The sequence below is a fragment of the Ambystoma mexicanum genome, chromosome 12, assembly GCF_040938575.1.
Source record: "Ambystoma mexicanum isolate Mex_15411 chromosome 12, UKY_AmexF1_1, whole genome shotgun sequence".
Lineage (NCBI taxonomy): Eukaryota > Metazoa > Chordata > Amphibia > Caudata > Ambystomatidae > Ambystoma > Ambystoma mexicanum.
Window position 1 is genome coordinate 516,313,338 of NC_090936.1, and position 23,213 is coordinate 516,336,550.

Below are 23,213 nucleotides of genomic sequence, written 5' to 3' on the forward strand. Positions count from 1 at the left end.
CGCCGCTTGAGCAACAAGAGAAGTACAGCGGCGCTTGCGCCGTGAGCAGTGGTCCTCCGTGGTGATCCTGGGTGACGTCACAAGAGTCGAACGCCGCTGTCAGTTGACAGTACACGCCGAGTTCGCGCATGCGCTGTGCCCAATTGGTGGGTGCGCGCGGCTAGGTCTGTGTATAGACAGCAGCCGGGGGAGGTTGACAGTGCGAGGCCCGGTGACATCGCCGGCAGGAGTCCGATCCCGGGGGCAGCCGGACACCCAGCACCAGCCGGATCGAGGAGTTTCCTTAACCAGAAGGATGGCGGCCGAGGGCCCCGCGCTGCTAAATGGGGATCTTGGGGAGCCAGAGGCCCAGAACTCGGCGGAGGAGGACCCGGCCATCCCCGAGGAGGTGAGAAGACCTGCACCCAGAGGGGTGATTAGAGTAACATGTCTGCACAGTGGGGAAGGGTGACATGCAGACAGTGAGGAGGAAGACATGCACATAAAGGGGGTATGTGTGCTGTGTGTGATGTTGTGACCCAGTAAGGAGGGCACCTGCAGCGGGGGACTAAAGAGCGAGAGGACCCACGCTGTGTATACACTGTATATAGTGCTGGAGGAAAGAACCATTGGCATGATTTCTCATTCCCTTTTATTCCATCCGTCACATGGACCATCACAGCTACGTTTCCTCATGTATCCTGGTCACCTGACCATCGCAAAACTCCCCAACGTGGATAACAAAACATCAACTGGTTCAACGGGGCATTGCCTTTCAAACCCTCTATTGGCATAAGCAAATAATAAGTACAGTTCTATCATCTCTTCACTTGCCGCTTCTTGGGCACCCTCGCTCTTTGGTAGATCCATGCAGAACAAAACCTCGGAGCCGGGTGGATGGTGCTAGTTGCTGTCGAAGCGAGTAGCAGCTGTTTCCTTCCCTTCCCCGGTCTCTTCGTTCTTGGGGACTGCCGACTCTTCTCTTGTTTCGGTGGGAGTTAGCTGCGTTGGACTGGGTGACCTTGTTTCTGCCTCTGACGGGGGTCTTGATCTGGTAGAGCACGTGTATTATTAAGTGTTGATAGGTCTTCTGGGGCCTCTTACCAGGTGGTCGATGGTATTCGTCTGAACTGGGACGCCTTCCGTGTTACGGTCTTTGGGCCTCTGGATGCCGTCACCATGCCATGGTTTTTGTGAGTGACAATCCACGGTTGCGATTCATACGGGAGAGACGTTTTCTTTTGAGGAGCACGATTCTTGACTAGTGCAGTGTCTCCCATGCATAACTGGCTGGGTGTTGCTCGCCTCGCTCTGCTCACATTTTGGTTGTGCTCCTGTCGTCGTTGCTCGAAGTGTTCTGCATCCGCATGTGGTGGGCTCCAGGTATGGTGAAGGACGAGTCCTGCCTGGATGGAGACTCCAAACATAAGTGCTGCCAGCTGACCGAGGTTGATGAGTGTGGTGTTTGTCTGTATGACCGGAGAAATCTGTACAGCTCTGCCAGCCAGGGCCTGTTCCTGTCCTTGTCTATCCCTACTACCTTGTTGATTGAGGCCATGAACCTCTTGGCATCTTCGTTGGCCTGAGACTAGTATGGTGTGATACGATGGTGTTGTACACCCATGTTGTCGCGGAACACCTTGAATTTGTTGCTCCTGAATGGCGGACCGTTGTCACTTTTGATGGAGGACTGTATCCCGTGTAAGGCGAACATTTTCTCTAGTGCTGTTGTCCCTGACATCGCATCGGTGGATCTCACACGTTCTACTTCCGGGTACCTCGTGAACTCGTCTACGGGCACAAGGAGATATGTGTCGTTTGCACTATTACAGAATCTATGCTCACAGCGTCCCATCGGTGTTGACTGCTTGGAGGCTGGCAATGGGTTCTGGGGGACCTAGTTGCCTGGCACGACGTGCAGGTTTCCACCAATGCAATGACCTTCTGTTGAATTTGTGGCATCCACACCCTTGATTTGAGGAATGCTTGTGTTTTCACCATTCCTTGGTGGCCTTCGTGTGCTAACTGGATGGCCTGGTCCTGCAGGCTTGTGGGTACTACAATGCAATGTCCTTTTAGTATAGCCCTTCGGGGGACACTGACGGTTTGTGTCTGATGCCGAAAAGGCTTTGCATCAGCTCCTGGACTTGCAGGGTGCGGTGGACCACTGCTGTGAGATAGTTCTTCCACTCTCTGGTGAGTGCTGCTTCTTTTGTGATCCGAAGACAGGCGTCGTCTGTTTCCTGTACCATTTCATGCAGATGTATCCCTTTTGGCCGGGCGCATGGTATGATGTGGCAGACGTGTTTTTTGCTGCCTCTCACTCTGTCACAGTGGCCGGCTTCGGGTGACGCGAGAGAAAATCAGCTGGGTTGTCTGCCCCTGCTTGGTACTGCGCTTCTAGGTCAAATTGCTGAAGCTAGAGCATCCAGCGTTCTATCCTTGCTGGTGGGTGAGGTGCAGATGCCTTGAAGATAGGCACCAGTGGTTTGTGGTCCGTTGGCACCTTGACTGGGCGCCCTACAATGTAAACCTGGAAGAGTCGGCACCCCCACAGGTTGGCTAGTGCTTATCTTTCGATGTGTGCATAGTTCTTTTCTGTGGTTGTGAGGGCCCGGCTTGCAAAAACAATGGGGTGTATGGTCCTGTCTCGATCCTTTTGGGTCAAGACTGCTCTGAGCATGACAGGGCTAGCGCCTACTAGCAGCTCAGTCTCACGGGTTGTATTGAAGAAAGCCATTAGTTGGCTTGCGGCCTCATGTGTATCGTTCAACTCCCATGCAGTTCTTGTCTTGGTGAGTTCCCACAGGGGTGTGGCCGTGGTGGCCAAGTCCGGGATAAACCTCCCACGGTAGGTCGCCATCCCTAGGAAGCTGCAGACCTTGGTGGCGCTGGTGGGTGCTCGGGCATTTTTTATATACGCCACCTTGCTTGGATCTGGGGAGACTCTTCTCTCGTTGAAGACGTCCCCGAGAAAGCTTAGTGTCGATTTTACAAACGTACACTTCTCTTCGTGGTGGGTGAGCCCTGAGTCTGCAAACCGCTGGAGCAACGTACAAGGCGTGAGTTTTGTTCCTCACTAGTTTTATCGTAAACCAGGATGTAGTCACGTTTGTGACCCCAGGGAGATCTTGTATCACCTTTCTAATATTGTGCTTGAAATCCTCTGCTGCGGATGAGATCCCAAAATTGAGTCTGCAATATCTTCCTAGTCCCAGATGGGACGAAAAAGTCTTAATGTAGCGGGACTCCTTGGCCAGACAGATCTGATGGTATCCCAACCTCAAATCTAGCTTGCTGAAGACAGTGGCCCCTGTGATGCCGACGATCAGTTAGTCTATCGTCTGTGTGATGTGCCCCTTGTCCTATGGCTACATTTGGTAGACGCATATCAATGCAGATGCGCAACACCTGGGGCTGTTTTGGTTTTGCTGTGACCACCATGGGGGACACCCACAGTGTCAGTCCTGTTCTTTTTCGATGATGTGGAGGTCTTCTAGTTTGTTGAGCTGGGCCTCCACAGCCGCCCTCATGTGGAATGTCACTCTCTGGTCTCTGACAGCTCTTAGTTCCACGGTGGGGTCAAAGTGGAGCTTCACTGTGTGCCCTTTCAGGCATCTAGTCCCCTGGAATAGTTTCTCATGCTTTTCCAGCAAGCAGTCGATATCTCGTGTGTGTACTGCAAAGGTGAAGTGAATGAGCTTCAGTTTCTCTGCTATGTGGCAGCTGAGTAGAGTTTCAATCCCTGCATCTACTACGTATCTTTGTGTTCGGCAGTTTTCTTCCCCGTATGTAAGTCTTGTTTTGAAGGAATCTCTTATGGGTATCCGTTACTTGCACCCGTAGGCAAAGAGTTGCACTGACTTTTGTTGTAGAGCTGGGCGTGGGTGAAGTTATTCATATCTGTTAGCTGGCATGATGTTCACAGTGGCCCCTGTAATCGTAATTTTCACTGGTGTTTCATCCGACATCATTACGCAGGTACAGTGTGACTTTTTGCTCTGTGTACTGTTCCCTCGTAGTGGTTTGATTGCTGAGATCATGTGTACCCTTTCTCTCCTCGTCTCCTGTGTTGGGGGTGGGGGGTCCGGTCTGGGGAGGACTCTCTGCTTGACTGATTTCCTCACTGTAGCTTTTATCGTCTTCAGCGTCCATCGCTCGTGCACATGCTCTCGGTTTGACATGTGGACACGTTGAATGTCGATGTGATCGGGGTTCCTGTTGGCGGGGCCGGTGTGCCTCTGGTGTGTGTCGCTCCTCCATTTCCTGGGCATGTCAGACATTAGTTGGTCCTCGGGAGCTCAAACACACTGCTGCAAAGTGGTTCAGCTTCCCGCATTTGTGGCATATGGTACCACATGCAGTTTCCTGGTTTCCCAGGTGTTGGCTTCGGTTAGCTTTTTCCTTGTCGGAGGGTGTTGATGGTGGTCATGCTGTTTCCTGGGTTTTCTGTGTCAAGCGGCAGTCGGGTGATCATTTGTTCCATCTCCGCTACATGCTCATCAGTTCTTTCTCGCTGGCGGCCCATGGCGAGAATTTGTTCGAGAGGTAGGTCTGTCTCTGATATTATTGTTCTGCAGAGCTTTTCCGACGATAGGCCATGGATGACCTGTTGCCGGACGGCAAATTACTTATCCAGGAAGTCACACCTGATTGCCATCTCTCCGAGGCGGCCATGAAAGTCGTCAATGTTCTCGTTTGGGCACTGTCGCGCTTGACTCATTTTGAACCTTTCGAAGTGTGGGCTCAGATGTGGTTTGAATTTCCTTTTCAGCGCCATTTTGGCTGTTGTAATAGTCCTCGTGCCTCTGTTCGGTAGTGCATTGAAAAGTCGCACTGCCATTGTGCCCAAATTAAGTATCAACAATGTCCACTTTTCTTCTGGGTCCAGGACCATTCTTGATTTCATGCTGAGGTCGAACTGCTGGATCCAGAGTTCCCAGCTGAGTGCCGCTCTGGGCCCAAATGGTTCAAATGGTTTCATGAATGTGCCTTGGGTCGTGTCCAGCCAGGTTCTGGTGTCAGGGTTTTGTTCTTGGCCCTGTGCTCTGGCTGGGGACGTGGCCGGGTCAGATGCCATGTTGCTTGTTTGTCTTCCTGTTGTTGTCGCTCGCCGCACAAGGTAGCTGCCTTGTGCTCGTGTCTCCCTCTGTTGTTGGAAGTGTGGACGAGGGTGGGGTTTCCTAGAGCGGTTGATTTTCCTCTGTGTTGCTGTGGCGTCGCCCCTTATGGTCTTTGTGCCATTCTCCCAGTTTCCCTGGGCTCGGTGTGGTGGGGTCTGTTTGCTCCCTCTACTGTGGCTGGGTCACTGCTCTCCTCCTGGGCTCGTTTTGCTATTCGCTGCTTGCAATCGTTGCACCTGATCTGCTGGCGAGTCTCTGGGCAGCCTGGGCTTAACGCACGTTACCGTGTATGTGCGGTTGGTTCTCTGCGATACTTATGGCTTCCACAATGATTTTCACAGAGCGTAGCACATGTAATGCGCGTGCCGGTTCACAAGAAGTGTGCGGTGCGTAGCCTCGGGTTGCTGTGCAGAGGCTTGCAATGGGGGAACAAACAACGTATTACCTTGATTGTTGTACCGTTGTTCCCTTCAGTCTGCGTGTACGAGTTTGCCATGTTTCAAGCGGATGGCATCTGATATTGTGCGATGCAGCTTTCGTGCTAGTTGGTTCTCACTACACAGTCTCATCGGCAGTGTGATTTTGTGACCCAGTAAGGAGGGCACCTGCATCAGGGGTCTAAAGAACGAGACTACACACACTGCGTATACTACTGGAGAAAAGAACCCTTCGCGGGCTTTCTCACTCCCTTTTATTCCCTCTGTCACATGGGCCATCATGGCTACGTTCCCTCATGTATCCTGGTCACCTGACCATCACACTGTGCATGCAGTGGGAGACTACTGTAAAAAAGAAGGGCACCTGTACACAGGTGGGACACCTGCTTGGTGATTAGGAGGGATGTACACAGAGGGTTGTAGAATCGTGAACGAGCAGGCCAAAAAAAGGCAAGATGAAGGTAGAAGAACTTTGTGTATCGGGGCGAGAGACCATGGCACACAAGGGATAGCTGCTGAGGAAGAAAGCTGAGCTATGCACTGCTTGAGAGATTCTCAGTCAGAATGAAGATGTGAACGCTGGAGGAACATGAGGCCGGCTTGCGGAGGATGGAGAAAGACCACTCTAGAAATCAATGTAAGGGGGACTGATGCTTAAATGCTGCTGCTGAAGAATAACTGCCTATTTGTAAGGCTACGTACGTTTTAAATGCACATGCTTCTGAACGATGTAATATCTCCTTTATGTCAAAAGGGTCATGCAGCACAAGTGATGTTGCTATAAGAGATCCAAAATGTAGTTGCACGCACCTGCAGTGTCATTTCTAGGAGGAGTGGATAATAGCATTTATTCTTTGCTCACCGGATGTGGTGAAGTTGTGATAAAATGTACAAGACTCAAGGTAGTGAAAACTTGTATTTATTTGCTCCAATTCCGGCGCGGGTGCAACTGCGCTCTTCAGTTCTCCCTTTCCCGGCTCTGCTGATTCTGCTCTCCATGTGATTTTTTTTTTTCTTTCCCCTGCTCAGCTACACTCGCCTGTGTCGTCATGCCGGTTGGGAAGGGGCGCATCATGGGGAGCATAAACTAGAAATCGTACGGAATCAACCCCTTCTGTGAGAAGCAAGAACTTTAGTACATGAATATAGTAGTTGAGTGGGTCAATCAGATTCTTCCCTCTCCATCGTGTCTTGTGGTGCTTACAGTGCAGGTCGTTTGGGAGGTATGTTTCTACCCATGACCCCTCATTTACTTGGTGCCTTCTTCTGCAGAGTCATTGTTCGTTTTACTGTTGGTGTCTCCTCCAGTGAGTTTGCTCGGCTTAAGAACAACGCAAGTCATTCATTGGTGTGTTGGTTTACTACAGTAGGTTTCAGGTGTCCTCTCATCTGTCATAGGACTGTTATCGTTTGCATAGTGTCACTCGCAATTCCCATCTGTCTTTTTTACATAATGTAACTCTGGCCTTTGTGAAAATTCCTTGATGCGCTCCAGTCCTCCTCCAAGCAGTGGTAGCAGTACACCGTTTATGTATCTGTGCACGTTGTCGACTTTTCCATTCCCTTGGGGTCATATTGGGTTGACCTGTTCTCCTCGAAGCCGGTTTGTTTCACAAACGTTAATATCGTTGTTGCTGGTTCTATGCTGACAGCTATCCTTCTCTTCTGAGCACTTAATTTGAAGAATTGTCGTGGATTCTGTTATTGGATTTTCCAGGAATTTGATCTCCGTCTGTTTAGATTAATATTCCACTACTACCTCGTTGTAGCTTTCTTCTGGTTGCCTGTGTAGAATGGGGGCAATAAAGTAGAGTCTGACCGGGTGCCTGCCTTTTCTCTGGGTTCTGTTCTAGTGGCCATAGGTGTGCAGGTCTGGCGTTTAGTCTCTTGTCGCTGTCTAGATATACATGGCATTAAGTAACAAGTGGCCACCACCCTGAGAATCCTTAATTTCTACTGTACATTTATAAATCAGTTCATTAGTATTTGGTGTCCACCACAAAATTACCCAGGCATAAAAAGGGACGAAAATGCATTACAAGAACAATCTAGGAAAACATACTGTGTGCACCCTGGTAGTCATGCAATACTATAGTATGTTCATTCAAAGAAATGTGTATCCAATAAAGATGTCTTTATATAGTCTTTTAAAATATCAAAGTATCACCGTGACATATAAAGAAGGCAGTTGTAGTAAACCCAATGCATTTCGGACTAGAAGTCAATCATCAGGGCAAAATGTAAAAAATATGTAAACATTTGTATAGCATCTCATTATTTGCCTGTCTATGACTGAGTCAATTTGTAGCCACAGGCATTGATCCCCAATTCATCTCTTTGTTAGTAGCTTGCTTGTGTGACCTTCATGGTCCAGTTCCATTAGTCGTTGTTCCTATATCTGCTTGTGGTATGAGCAAGGTGTTTCTCATTAATAACGTGTCCTGTAAATGGATTTCCTCTGACACTTCTCTCTAGCACTGGAGATCATGCTCTATCTCATATGACCATCCCTTGAAAGGGTACTTTTGCACTATGTCCAAAATGCTGTCTCTCTTGGTTCTTACTATTCTTTGATTATTACCCCTTGTCTGTCATCTTGGTCTGTCACCAATGCTACACTTTCTTTCTGAATGTCTGTCCTGTTTTCGCTTGTTGGCCACTGGCAGACACGATAGACAGTCTGCTTGCCAACTGTGCCATCCAATGAAGTGTTTTTCTTTCTCTTTTTTTTCAAAACTTTATTTATACATTTAGAACTTTACAGACGCAATAGAACATAATACAATATCTCAAATGCACAAGGTTATACTTATTCACACATAATTTCCTAAATAAATCTTTAAGAAGTAACAGAGGGGAACTAACACAGGGAGTAAGGTAACAGAAAGAAATAAATGAAAAAACAAAAACAAAGCAAAATAAGAAACCTAGAACATGATCAAATATTTTAAGCATAGAGATCATTAAATGCACCCCACATCCACTCATATTTATCAAGCTGATCTTTTGCTTTGAAGGATATTTTCTCCCTCTTGGACAAAAGGGACAAACTCTGCAGCCAGTCATCAATGTTAGGAGAGGTATCACTTTTCCAAAATTTCAACATCTGCTTCTTGGCTAGCAAAAGAGCTCTATATATCCAAAACAGTTTTCTGGTGTAGTAGAATTCTTGCATTTTTGATGCCAATCTTGCAAAACTCTGGACTGTTTGAATTCTAGTACTTTTAAGACCTACAATGTTGATTAGGGAATTGTTGTTTGTCCACAGTCTGAACTTCCTTTCCCACATATGTCCTGAAATGAGTTACTTCCCAGGCGCATGCACACGTTTTACATCTGTTATCGAGTAGTGTGTGTTGGTGAGTGCTTTTGACCCACATTTCACAATGTTCATCTTCCTTTTGCCCTTTTGATTGAGTGCTGGTGTCCACTGCTGTGAATGACACCCGGATAAAGAGCATGGGTGACTGTGAGAACGCAGGCAGACACTGGCAGTGTCTGCACGCGTTCCTAGCCACTTGATTGTGCTCTTCTCCGGGTGGCAAAGGTCGAAGGCATGGAGCATTTGCTCTATAGCAGTATTGTTGTTTGTGAACACCTGTTGGCACTGTTCTGCCAGATATAGTGTTTTTTTAAATTTATTTTTTTAAATGTCTGAAGGCATTCTGCTTTGTCTGAGAAATTCCTGATAATTTTGGTATATATATATCTGCCGTGCCAATAAGGAATTCTGTTGTTCTTTATTTATGGGTATATCCTGTATGACTTGGACTATGTTCTCCTTGGGTTCCACACCTGCTCCAGTATTGGAGTACCCCCCAGAACGTCTATTTCCTCATTTTCTAGGTAAAACTCACTCTCCTCAAATCTTGTTAGTACTTCTCGAAGTATTGGTTGTGCTCTACCTATGTATTAGTTTGTCAACTTCAAAAGTGTTTACGTTGTTACTACAGTTTTCAGTGTGTTTGGAATGTGGCACCGGAATAGGACAATACTTAACACGTTCAATACAGCGCCCTTGTATATTGGTAGATGCTGACTGAGGTCATAATGGCTTTGAGATGCTTTGAATCAATCAGGGTGTTCTTTAACTTTATTTGGTATTGCACATTAAATATTGAGTGAAGTGAAAACCATTGTCATGTGCAGGCAAAGGATTAGAGGCTAGTTTCTCAAAAAAAGTGGACATCTCCATGAGATGCGCTATGGAGCAAAGATGCGCCTGCACCATGGCACATCTCATTGGAGATGGCAAATTCATAAACAAAACACCAAAGAGCTGTCCATGTACAAATTGTACCTATTGTGGTGCAAATAACGGGGCATTTAATGGTGCATTCCATGAGATGCACACAGTTTTGGCGCATCTGTCGGTTGTCAACTTTTTTTATGTGCAGATGCTGACATGTCCAAGCAAAAGGGGCAAAATCCCGACTCTAGTGTGAACTGGGAATTGACAATATAGAACAAGGAAAGTTGCTGTTACCAGGAATAATTCTAGACTGTCAATGCATAAATGACTAATTTTAGAAGATTAGATGTCCTCTGTTAGTTTCAACAGGGCCAAGCCAGAATTGGAGGGTTTATGCTTAATGTTTTCATCAATGCATTGGTTTGTTTTATGTTATGTTTATTCATGTTCAGTATGTGTCTCGGCTTTATGTATTATTTTTGGTTTTAGATCGTTTATATAGCGATTTACCAAGATTTCTGATATTGTGTTTGATGACGAAGTATCTGATTTTATTTAATTTACATATGTCTTTGTTCAGAGGCGGGGTTATTGCTAGTATTATCAACTTAGAGATATACAGCATTTGGTTAAAATAAGTCGTTTATGAACTGACAGTCTATAATTTCTCCTGGTGGGAGCAATTTTCCTTGTTCTACAGAGATGCTGACATGAGCATGACTTTGCCCCAAAAACATGTGCATCTCAGATGCCCCAAGAGTGAATCTACCCCAGGCTTAAAATCTGCACTCGCCACTAGCCATTGGCAAGTGATAATTGAGTCTTGGCAAGTAAGAAATACTGTGCACATGTGTAGAATTGAGGTGACCAGTGACTTTTTATGGTTGGCTAATAGCTTGCAATTTGAAAATGTGCACCCTGATCTACCCTAGTATTTTGGACAGTTTGTTTAATGTTCACCCTCCCCTTTTTTTTATCTTATGAGCATACTTTGTGTTGAGTTTACTTTGTAAAGTGGATCCCTTCCCATGGCAGTAAAGTGGATCCCTTCCATGGCAGTAAGTGTATACCATTTTAAATGTCTCGTGTGGTAGTTTTGCCATGTCAGTTAAGAATGTCGTAGATCAATGTCTATGACGGTGTTGATTTTAGAGTTGGATTATGCATTTAACTCCTATAATTGTGTAAAAACTGTCAGTGATTGCTAGACAGCCAAATGGACACTTTCCCACTTCCTAATGCTCTCTCATTCCTGTACAAGTGTTCTATGACTTCAGGGCTACATGGGTGTCCATGGCAACACAAATGCACAGTACCCACCTATGTTGCAAAATGCCTTCAGTAAATGTGCCCTGGTACACATATATAGACATTCCTCACCATACGCCCTGGCAGATGTAAAGATCATGTTGAAGAACTTGCTTGGGGCCTGTGACTTTTGGAGGATTTATATCACTACCATGATGCCACAGTGATCTGGAAGGTGCCTTTTGAGAAGAAATGCAGGGCTGACAGTACAACATTGACTAGTGGTGCTATGGCATGGGCTGCACTGAGTGTGGTAAAGGCCTGCTGTCTCTGACTCCCCATCTCCAGTATGATATGGGGTGGGAAGCAGTACCTCTTGGTGACCTCCTCATCAGCCAGTTGAAATATGGTTAACCTCCCATATATCATCTCCCCTCCTTAACTGTTAGTTCAGCAGCATGATGTCTACTGGATTGACCATGTTGGGAATGGGTAGCTGTCTCTCTGTGTTGTGCTTTTAGACTGTGTTGTTGGTTGTGATTGTCGTGCACCATTTGCTTCTTTGGTTAGATGGGTCATTTGTACTATTTTCTGGGCCACTTGCTTCACTTAAATGTTGAAGGCATTTTTCAGAGAAAATTCTGTGGTTTGGTGAATCAGGATTTTGGTGCATCTGTGGACACTCCACCTTTGCATGCTTAATTTGGTGTAGTGGCATGCTTTTCACCCACTCTTTGCATATTTTGCCCACATTTTGCACTCCTTTTTAAAGTGGAGCATCTATTTCTGTAGCATTTGTGGTGCATCTCAGATTTACACACTATTTTTGAGAATCTGGCTCTAGGTCTTTATAATGTTGGTTAGAGGTAAGTGATGTAGATTGTTGTCTAGGTCAAAGTCCTGGTTTCTTGATGTCGTGTTTTGTGTCCACCCGTTCTATGATGCGGTCTTTCGTAAAGTCACTTAGCAGCAAATGCAGTACTGATAAGGGTCTTGCTTTCTTTTTTTCAGTGTCCCTCCACCTTTTTAGCTGGTGTCAGTACATGGTCCCTATCATTGGTTGAAATAATTATTTTTGGGTGTTTCCTGCACCCTTTTTCCTCTTAGTTGTATACAATGAACATTACTTGTTTAATTTGCTATCCAATATTATGATAAGTATTTGTTGTACATACTCAAATTTGATTAGCATGTTCTTCAAGTTTTTATTCCTTTTTACTTGAATGCTGTGTACACCGGTATCCGCTCTGCCTTTACAAGTACCAACTCTGAAAAGTTCCTTATTAATGTATTCTCAAGGTAATATTTGGGTTTCAAAATTATTGTACAAGATTCAAACCGCAATCATTATTTGTTATATGTAATAAGCGTAAATTTGTTGGTAAGTCATTTAGATCTCTTTCAAATTGCCGACGAGATTTTTTGTTTAGGCATGCTTTTTATTGGGTATCTTTGCCTATTTAGTTACTCTGCTCTTAGCACTATGGAGTTCCTGAGATTGAACATATGATATTATTAATTTGATTATCTTTGCATATGTAATTAGGTTGTATTCACACTGTAGAATATGTTGATACCTATTATACAGTAATAAGCAACTTTTAGATTTTGGTGCTAGTTCAAGGGAAGTTGATACTTATGTATAGTTTTTGTAAGTAAACCAGAGTACAAACTTGAGGAACGTACTAATTGGTTTGGGGTATTTTTTTAAAACAACAAATGTGATAATGCATTATATCAATTCTAATAGGCAGAAGAGAGAGAGAGAGAGAGAGTGTGTGTGATATATATATATATATATATATATATATATATATATATATATATATATATATAACTGACAAGATATTAATACAATTAGGAAAAGACACCAGAAGTTTGTTATAAATTCGTTCTCATAGAAGTTCAGTATCCACACATTCTATTAAGAATGAGCACCCAAGCAGTAAAGGAGGCAACAAGAAGAGAATTGGCCCACACTTTATTCAGCGTGACGTTGACGAATACCACAAGTACAATAAAGGCGAAAGCTACACCTTCAACCAAAAATAATGAACTAATGCTACGAAGAGAACATGAAAAACTGCTAAGAAGAGAAGATAGTAAATGGCGGGAGGAGCACTCCCTTCAGAATTATATTGATGTTAAAAGAATCCCCAGAGGCTTACGAATTCTTACCACACCTTCATTCGAGGAACAGGATCCGGAAATGTTAGAAGAGTGGGGAGCAGCAACAAACTATTGTTCTAAGAACTTGCTTGAAATACTCATTAAGTTTGCTGGTAGCGATAGAAAAAAGATTTTAATAAAAATAGCAGAGATTGAAAATAAGCTTGACAAATTAAAATTGAGTGGCGAAGGATTGAAACTTAATAACAATATGCAAAGTAACTTAGACATTTGAAGAAGGAATCCAACAAAGAAAACAACGTAAATTTCTGAGACAAAGACGACTACGAAAATGGTCTTGTATACACATTTGCCAGACGTTTCGTCCAAATGAGAGCACAAACAAAAACAGGTAGAACACCTTCCACTAACCTCAATGAAGATGTCTCCAATGAAGAGCTCTCTATCTCAGAATCAGATGTAACGGGCAGTGAAAGTGAGTTCGGCAAAATTTATTTGAGGAAATGCGCCTGCTTTGTCAGGACGGAAGAATGAGCAAACAAACAAGAAGGGGGAGCACACGTGGATGAGGAGGAAGAAAAAAAATGAGGATGGGGCAGAGGGGCAGGCAACTCGGGGGGAGGGGGGGAGAGGGGGGAGGAAAGAATACCTCAGGGAGATTGCTGCGCTCTGGGAAATAAACAACAACATTTTACAAGAAAATTCTAAGATGTCTATCGTAAATTTGTCAAGACACATACTGATGGATGAACAACAACTCCTCCTCGGCCTCCACTTTTGTCCAGCTCCCAAGTTTGATTATGAACAAACCAGGATTGATTTTGATCAATATGTCCGGAATATACGACTAATTAAATGTTTTCCTACCAATCCTTTCAAAGAACAAATGAAAACAAAACGAGGAGGATGGACTGATACAACAGAAGATCTCGGCACACTTTCCACTTTAACATACTTACAAGAAGGTGGAGATGCAATCTCTGAAGATATCGAGATCAATCTGGATTGTCTGGACATAAATACCGAATGGTACAAACTAAGTAAAGCCAAATCCAAATTTAATCCTCCGATGGGGACAGCCAATACCATTTGAAACTTTTCAAAGCCTGGTTATAGATGATTTGAAGAAAATCAGAAAGACAATTTAAGAATTTCAAATCGAATATGGCAGATAAACACCTAAAGGTATTAAAAGAATTAAGCTTTTTGCCCCAGTGCATTATAAAGGCCTTAGATAAAGGTCAAAATATTGTACTCATTGACAGAGAAAATTATATTCATGCGGCCAAAAGACAACTGAATGACAAGGCCTGTTACGAAAAGCTCACTCATAATGCAATGAAAACCTTGGAACTAAAGGTGCAAGAATTCCTCGCAGAATGGAAGGAGAAGGGAATGTTGGAAGCGCAAGATCTAAAATTTCTCTACAAACCACATTCAACCGTTCCAACAGTATATTTCCTGCCTAAGGTACATAAATGCACCAACAGGCAGGCTCATAGTCCCTCTCACAGGATCTCTCCTGGAAAACATGTTAACGTACATTGCCGAAACACTTTTTCCATTTGTATCGTCATTGCCCTCTTATTTAAGAGATACAAAGGACTTTCTATCCAAAATTGATGAACTACCCTGTGAGCCTGATCACATCTTGGCTACAATGGATGTAGTCTCGCGTTACACATCGATTAAACATGAATGGAGCATGAAGGCTTGTGCACAGTTCCTCAATACCCGATTCCCTTAACTATATCAGACATTCTGAAATGATTTTTGCTATGATTGAACTTTGCCTTATGAACAACGTGTTCCTTTTCAATCACAAATATTACAATCAAAGACCAGGAACGGCGATGGGTACTACCTATGCCCCAGCCTATGCCAACTTGATGATGGGATACTGGGGAAAGTATGAGGTTTGGAAAGAATAGAATGAAAAATACACAAGTAAGGTCGTAATGTGGTATTGCTACATTGACAACCTTTTCATCGTATGGAAAGAAACTTTGAAAGAATGGATTGAATTTGTCAATCACCTAAATGTCAATGGGCCTCATTACGACCCTGGCGGTCCGGAAATAACGGTGGCGGTAAACCCGCTGCCACCGTTGTTTCCGGACCGCCTGATCCCGACCCCTGCAGGCGGGAGGTGATGTTCCCGCCAGGTCTGACCTGGCGGGTTTAACACCTCCCGCATGCAGGCGGACGAGGAAACGCCGGCAGCATTACGAGATGCTGCCGGTGTTTCCATGATCCCGATTCCCATTGAGTCCCATAGGACTCAATGGGAATGGGGATTTACACCATTCCGCCTCCGTGATTCCCGGAAAACCGGGGTTGTAATGCCCCGGTAATTCCGGGAATCACGGAGGCGGAATCGTAATACGAGTCCGGCGGTAACCAGGCGGTTTTACCGCCGCGGTTACCGCCGGACTTGTAATGAGGCCCAATGTCTTCAATCTAAAGTTCACTGAAACGCACAGTCCAAAAGAGGTGACTTTCCTCGACGTTGCAGTATTCATGGAGAATGGGCAATTGAAAAGCCAACTATTAAGAAAACCCACAGGAGCAATTATTCCTCTGCATGCAAAAAGTGCAGACTCGAACAATCTTATCTGGAGTATCCCGTACAGGGAATTCATTCGGCTATGTAGGAACTGCTCAAAGATGGACACATACGACAAAGAAAGTAAATTGACAGCATGGGCTTCAAACAACAATGTTGTCCAAAGAAGGTTATTGAGCATGCATTTATAAAGGCACGAGGATGTAACAGGTCAACACTTTTGCTGGACTGTATTAACATTGAAAATAACCAAAAAGAAACGACGCGTTTGGTGCTGACATATGGACAATCAGCTAAAACAATAAGACATTCTACGGAAACATTGTAATGTACGGATGGTAGATAACGATCGGAACCATGCATTAGGTGCACACTCGAGTGTCTGTCCTTGATGGAATCACATTTACGAAAGCAATCTAGTGAGCAAGTGAAACTAGTCAAATCAAAATGACGTGGCTCGATCAAAGAACTAAGGGATTTTAAAAGTGCACAAGGTGCAAAGTCTGTAAATTTGCAGATGAATGCTCCACATACTGACATCCAATTATTGAAACAAACATAGTTATTTCCAACAAGATAACATGTGACTCGGATTACATTGTGTACGTATTGAAGTGCACATAAATGGTATGTAGGGCGCACAAAATGCAAACTAAAGATACGGATTCTACAGCATGTCAGAACAATTAAAAACAGTAATTTTGCATATCCCATAGCAAAATAATTTTGGAAAAGCCATAGTCGGAAATTGTGACTTTTCTTTCTTCGGATTACACCAAATTGAAATTGGACCCAGGGGCGGGGATAGAGAAAAATTGCTTAGACAGAAAGAAACTCAATATATTATCGATTTTGAGAGCAAGACCCCGGCGGGTCACATCGATGAGGAACTTTACACCTTTTTTGGGAGAATGAAGAATCTAATGTGTATATTGTAGAATCTGCTATGGTTATCATGACAACTCCCCTGCCCCCATTGTTTCTATTTTTTATTTCCCCCCACCCTTTTTAAAGTCTTGTCTAAGAGCAAAATCTTCAACAAACAATGATGATCGAATTTTGAATTCCTGGCTTTTACAAAGCATGAGATGGCTTATAGTGTGGGATTTTTATACTATTTCTAATATAATTTTTCTTGGTGTTGTTTTTGTATTTTAATATATTCCATTGTTTTGAGATAACCAATGGTTTTTAGAACACACCAAGCTCAACACAAATAATTTTCGTACATCCTTTTAAAAATACTTCAGTGTTAATGGCATGAATTCTGCAAGATGCTGAGCAAAAAAGTACTAATGATGAATACAAACGGGTAGTTCCCGGTTGTAAAGCACATATAAAACGATATTAGGTTTTCATTGCATACAAAAGATTACTGTTGGGCACATCGCACATCCAGTATTGTGGCCTCTAATGTCGAGAATTCTACACATATTCCTTATGCAATTTATGTGTCTAGTAGATTGTCTATACTGTATCCCTACCTGATTTCCAATCTCATAAGATAGGTATCTACCATCCACTGACATACTCCATGTTTGAGACCATTGTGCCTGCAGTTATTTATACAGAAGCACCATGCACTTTATAAAACAAACTCAACATAGGAAATCACATTATGCACTTTATATTTATATAAAGAATTATGCCAATTACATGTGTAGGCACACCATTGGGACACGTGCAGATATATGTGGATGGTTGGACATAATGGATTGAGTATCGAATCAGAGGTTTGATTGCTTGATTTGGAATACATTAGGTACTTCGAAAAGCTGGGCAGCTGTAAATGAATAATATGCACCAAGTGCTTTTTAAGCACGATGCACTTTCATTATTGAATCTGCAGAATGTATGAGGTACCCCCTCCCCTAGCCCCTTACCCCTTCTTTTCATCCGGCACCTTACAATATATAATATGCACTTTGTATTTATAAATATGATGTACCTTTGCCAGTTCATGATGTGATTACCTTGAAGGTAGTGTCTGCTTATGTAGTGATGGGCGAATGCCGATTTATGTTCTTGTGGCAGCATTGTGCCCCGCAGCACACTTAATAGAGAGGAGGGACTTCGTTAAGTAAGAACATTGTAATCCTCTTTCTATGTTCATAGCACCCAAAGCATGTACAAATAAATTGTGTCACTCGGCGTGAGCAAAATCATGTGTCCAAGCTACGAGAGGTAGCAAAACGTGTCATTTTTGCTGTGTCTCCCGTTATTCTATGCTGGGCGCGGAAAGAAAGCGACTATTTTAACCTAAATTGTGAAGAATCAAAAGATGAATTTTAACTCTGCTCAAACACGCTCGACATTGGTGTCTTTCCTAGAAAGCTGGTACACTACACACAATCTGTGAGTGTAGCTCATATATACTACAAGGTTTCCCGCATTTGGTCTAATTTGTTTCAGCACTTCTCTATCTGCAGGGTGCACATAGGAATACCCTGGTTTAGTGTGGATGACACATTCACCATCAGTCTGATTACAATCCAGTTGGGTGTCTAATTTGTCTTGATGTGGCCATCCTAGCATGTGGTTCCCCTTGTTTGTCACATGTTCGAGCTTGAATTTGAGTTTTCAATCCACGTAGCCCAGTAGCTGTATTTTGCTGCCCCCGTACCCATGAGGCGTGAGTTTGGTTCGTCTTCTTTTCTCTCTCGCTCCATAGTTCTCTGAATGTGTCTCCAAGATTGCAGGTATGGTCCACATTGAGTCGGACATCGTTTGGTGTTTATGTCCGTTAATTTTGATATTGCAAAAGGATTTGGTGTGCCTTCATGTGATTATTATTATTTTTTTTGGTGCAATTTTTACTCTGCACACCACGTGGCAGTGACTTGTTGCTGTCGTCCATTTGATCACTGTCATTCAGGGCACTTGTTGTAAGTGTCTGGTTTTGTGGGGAGCACACACTGAGCCTTTTATCCAATTTGTGGTTGGAAACCCGAATGGAAATATCAGACGAGGTCTTTGGACTATTGGTGAACAAAGAGTCGTTTGGTGACAATTATTCCAAGTGTCACCAGTATACATTGTGACCGTGAGATGGGTCTGTAGCTCATTAAAGAATTCAGCTAACTGTGAATGCTGAGTGACACAGCCTCTATGATATGACCCTGGATACTGCTATCACGGATCTAACCCAGAATTTGTGTTCTGTTATACAAGCCATACCCTGTCAAATATCTGAACAGAGCGCTTCCGTTTGACACAGTTTTTTATGAAGGCTTCCCCTACATGCACCCACCAGGCTTTCAATTGACTTATTCTGAGTGCAATACCTTTTAACAAGAGTGTATGAAGAGTATTGGATTAACACAAATTCTTCTAAACAAGTCACTGACCAAGTCCTATTCAGGCAGTGGACCTTGATGGATTGTCATTTGTCCATCCACAAGATCATCAGTATACCCCTGGCGAATCTCCTTAGACTTAACTAAATAATTTGTGGGAAAGAAACCTGTTGAGTTTTGTGTGAGTGAATGTAGTCAGTTGTAATGAGAGACAACTTAGTTTTTATGTACATTGTTCCATTTTGTTTTCATATGTTTTAATTTCTAGGTGATGTGTTGTATTTGACTTGGTGTGTGTGTATATATATATATATATATATCATTTTTGTCTGAAGCACGGTGACACTTCAATAATACTAAATTAGCTGTGTCTAATTTTAGTATTGCACAACACTTTTGGATTTATAATTATTTGCATTAGTTTTTCTGAATTTGTAGCAAATTAGTATTTTTAAATCATTTTTGTACGACTAAAATAAAACAATGTTTTTTTTTTGTGATTGGGGTAATTGTATTCTTTACCCTATTATTTGGTATAAGTGACCTACATAAAAAAATAATTGACACAATCAAACCGGGCCAAAGACTCATATTGTTCAAGGTTTGTCTTTTCCGTACCAGGAAAAACTTTGTGGCTATTTTTCCTGGAATCCCTTCATAATGTTATTTTCAGTCCATTTGATCATACCTTCTGGTTACCGCTTTCTGCTTCAGCTTTCTTTTTACAGATCTGCGCCTGCATACTTTTGCAAAGTGCCCTATCTTTTTGTAATGTGAGCATTTCCTTTCTTCTTATGGGGCTGTGTGTGTGTTTGTGTATGCAGTGCTTTAAATGGGATACAGAATAGAGGGGGGGGGGGGGGGCTCTGGAAAAGGGGTGGGGCCGTAAGGAGTGGAAGGTGGCTTATTCAGGGGCCATGTGCCCCCTACAAACCATACACCATGAGGCCCTGCAAACAAGTATTTTGGGTAACTCTGCATTGTCTCTGGTTGTAGTGTTTGTATTATGTAAATAAAACTCCATCTGGTTCCATTTCTAAATAAACTGCCCTCTGTAAATCGGTTTCTCACAGTATATATTTAATTCCATGCAATCCACAATGAAATTACATTCATTCTCTAATTTAACCATGTGCTGCTTACGAAATAGATTTTCTTAAGTCATTTAGGTTTTCAACCATCCCGCCCCCTCCCCTCCGATTGCTGGCTGCCTGTCACGTGATAATTTGTGGCTATTAACCCCTTTCTTGATTCCTCTATGTAGAATTTTTGTCACAGTAGGAAGCCGTGTCTATGCACTATGTTTGTTTATTAGGTTTATATAGCGCTTTAAGCCAAAGCGCTTTACAGTATAACAGGTACAATAGTGAGAGAAGCATATTTACAAACATGAAACAAATCATTGGAACAATATGTAGAATATTTACTTAAAGGAGGGGGAGAGTGGGAGAAGGGGAGGGGAGAGGGGTACGTGATGGGGGGGTTACAATGTCTGTTTTGAGGTCAGGTGAGTGGGGGAAGGAAGGAGGGAGGGCAAGGGAAGGGGGAGTGTTCTGGTGACTTCCAACGCCCGTAAGTGGTTTCAGTGACCAATTTAAGGTCATAGGGGAAGGGGGAAGGAGGGTGTATAAACTATACACCCCCCCCCCCCCACAACCGAGTTGGTGCTGCCTCCAAAAGTTAGTATGTACCTTAAGTTCTGTGGTTTTGTTGAGTGGCGCCAGCGTGAAGCACCCCTGTTGTGACTGTAACCACTGTTAAAAAATGGCACACAGCATGACTCCACACAACATGCCCTTTTGTCATAGCTGCCGCCAGGTGGGGCTGCAAGCCTTTCAAGCGACCGCCAGAGTAAGTCCACTCGCATGCACAGCTCTAGGCACACTCTGCCGCTGTACTGGTTTCCCATACAAGTGGTGCATCGGGAGCCCAGGCAGAGCCCCGGCTAAGCACCACTTTTTGGAGACTGCCAGGTTAGCCCAGGCTCACTTAACGTTTGTGTGTGAGTAAGTTTGAAATAATGAGACTTCTTTTCTCTGTCGTTTATTGTCTAATCCAGTCACTTTTCCTACTTGCAAATGTTTCTCATCACTTATGTACAATAAGTCTGTCTCGGAATTCCACTTGACGGCCTAAGGGGTGGGCTGCCGGGGCGTCTGCCTGGGGCGCCAGCTCGGGGGGAGCCTTTCAAGGACTACCGCAAGCTGCCTGGTAGGTGAGGTGTCATTTTGAAGTTAAATGCGCTTGCCTTAGTGGCGTCAGTGCCCTGTGGCGCTCGTGCCCTGGGCAGAAAAATGTGGTGCCCCCCCCCTAAACCCCACCCTTCCCATGTCAATGATGGGGGGGGGCTGGTCAAATCTTTCTTTTTGGTGGTGGGAGAAGGCGTCTTTATGAAATTAAACAATAGGGTGCTGTGGCACCCTATCGAGATAATTACTGCTCTGACGCAGGAGTGGGGCGTTTTTTTTATTAGAATAGGTTGCTGATGCATGCATCAGCGCCCTATTCCTGTAATTAACTCTCTGCTCCGGCACGTGAGTGGGGAGGTAATAATCTCAATAGCACCTTATTGTTTTTTTAATTTCAAAAGGACGCCTTCTCCCACCACCAAAAAAGATTTGACCTCCCACCCCCTCAATCAATGACCAGGGCAGTGGGCGGGGGGGGGGGGCACCACATGTTTCTTTTTCTGCCCAGGGCACTGCTGCCACCAAGGCCGCCACTGTCCCCTGGGTATCCCTGCTTCTCCCACACTGTGCTATGGTTATGACTTTGTCCAGAGTGAGATTCTTGCTTTTGTAATGTTTTTTTCTTGAGTCTTCTTTCCAGAGCCCTATAGCACCAGCCAGTCCTTCAGCATGCTGTTTGTGGTGGGACCAGTCTTAAAGCCACTTCACACTTGCCGTTCATCAACAGCCCATTATTAGTTTTGGCTATTAGCACCACCTACAAGCCAAAACGATTGAATTAGAGTACAGCTAAGGAGAAATGGCATAAGAGGAGGCACACAAAGTTTGTTGGTGCTGTTTGGTTACTTACCCAGCCCATGACTGCCGATGGCCGTGCTAATCCCTATGACCGTTCCCACCCACTTCCTGCTAAAACACATCCTCCTGTGATCTATTTGAGCTACCTTTATCAAGCCTTGCTATCAAACGTTGTGCTCAAAGTTCCTGCCAGTGTTTCTCAGACTTCTGAGAGTTAATGACTTAATTGGAGTTGAAACCGCGCCACTGGTGTAACAAAACATTTCTCAACCGGATCTGCCTCCGGCCACTCGATTTATAAGCATTCTAAATGTCCTTAACTGAAGTCCTGTAAAAACAATAATTGGCAAAAGCTAACAGTTTTCACTTGTGGATAAGTATTGTGCACTCAAGCACTGCTATTCTATGTCCAGGTACTCGCACCGTTTTCCAGCTGCTACCATTGATGGCCAGTTAATACCACTAATGGCAGTGCCTGGCAAATGCATTTCCCATGCCTACACATTGCTTGGTTTTTTCCTGCTATTAGTATTCATAGTACCAGTTGCCCATACATTTCTAGAAAGTTGTCGAGGAGCCCTGCTTTACTACTCCATGCTTTCTTGTGAAGCCCCAATGCGTCATGGTAGACTTTTTAAAGCTGACAATCCTCTATTACTGTGGCATTGCCGGAGTGGCTGTTTGCCTTCGCGTTTATCATCTGAATTCAGAATATGGGGTCTCTTGGTAGTGCACGCTCACGCCACAGTGTCTGGGTTATTCCGTGGGTAGAGAAAGAACATAAAAAGAAAACACCACAAGCTCCCTGCGACTGATAGTCTCCAAAGAATATGTTCCCGAAGAAACGTACATTTTATTCATTCTATCTTTTTCACAATCTGTCTTGTCTGTTTCGCCACTGAACGACCGATGTTGCTGTTGTAGACGCAGAGGATTGCTGGTTCCACTGTCGCCAATAAATTAAGTGCTGCCCTCAAAGAGAATCTGACCAGCAGAGGTTGGCGCCAGTGGGGGGGAAAGGAAGCCTTGACTGAGCCTGAACCCTGGGCTGTGCTACGGCAACCGTGCCTCCTGTGCCAGTGAAACGCCACAACAGAGACAGAGCCTGGCGTATCTGGGGCGCAGCCCCACTAAACCAGGGACACTTGTAATATGCCGAGACCTGCAGGGAGGCCGCATCAGCGGTGGAAGCTGGTCCCAATGGCCTGTAGTTTTCCCTGTTTAAGCATGGCGAGCGCCTGTGGAGCAAAGTGGA

At 44.1% G+C, this 23,213-nt stretch overlaps 1 protein-coding gene across 2 annotated transcripts in view; it reads left to right on the forward strand.

The window, feature by feature from the left end:
- The first annotated feature begins 37 nt into the window (after positions 1-37).
- The window catches only part of BRAF (B-Raf proto-oncogene, serine/threonine kinase), a 1,813,806-nt gene continuing 1,790,630 nt past the window's right edge, over positions 38-23,213 (forward strand). The window contains exon 1 of one of the 2 annotated variants that reach the window (XM_069628802.1): positions 38-388. In XM_069628802.1, the coding sequence (XP_069484903.1) occupies positions 296-388 (93 nt within the window). In that variant the 5' untranslated portion in view covers positions 38-295. The remainder of the gene's footprint in view (positions 389-23,213) is intronic. The other variant, XM_069628803.1, reaches the window with a different exon arrangement.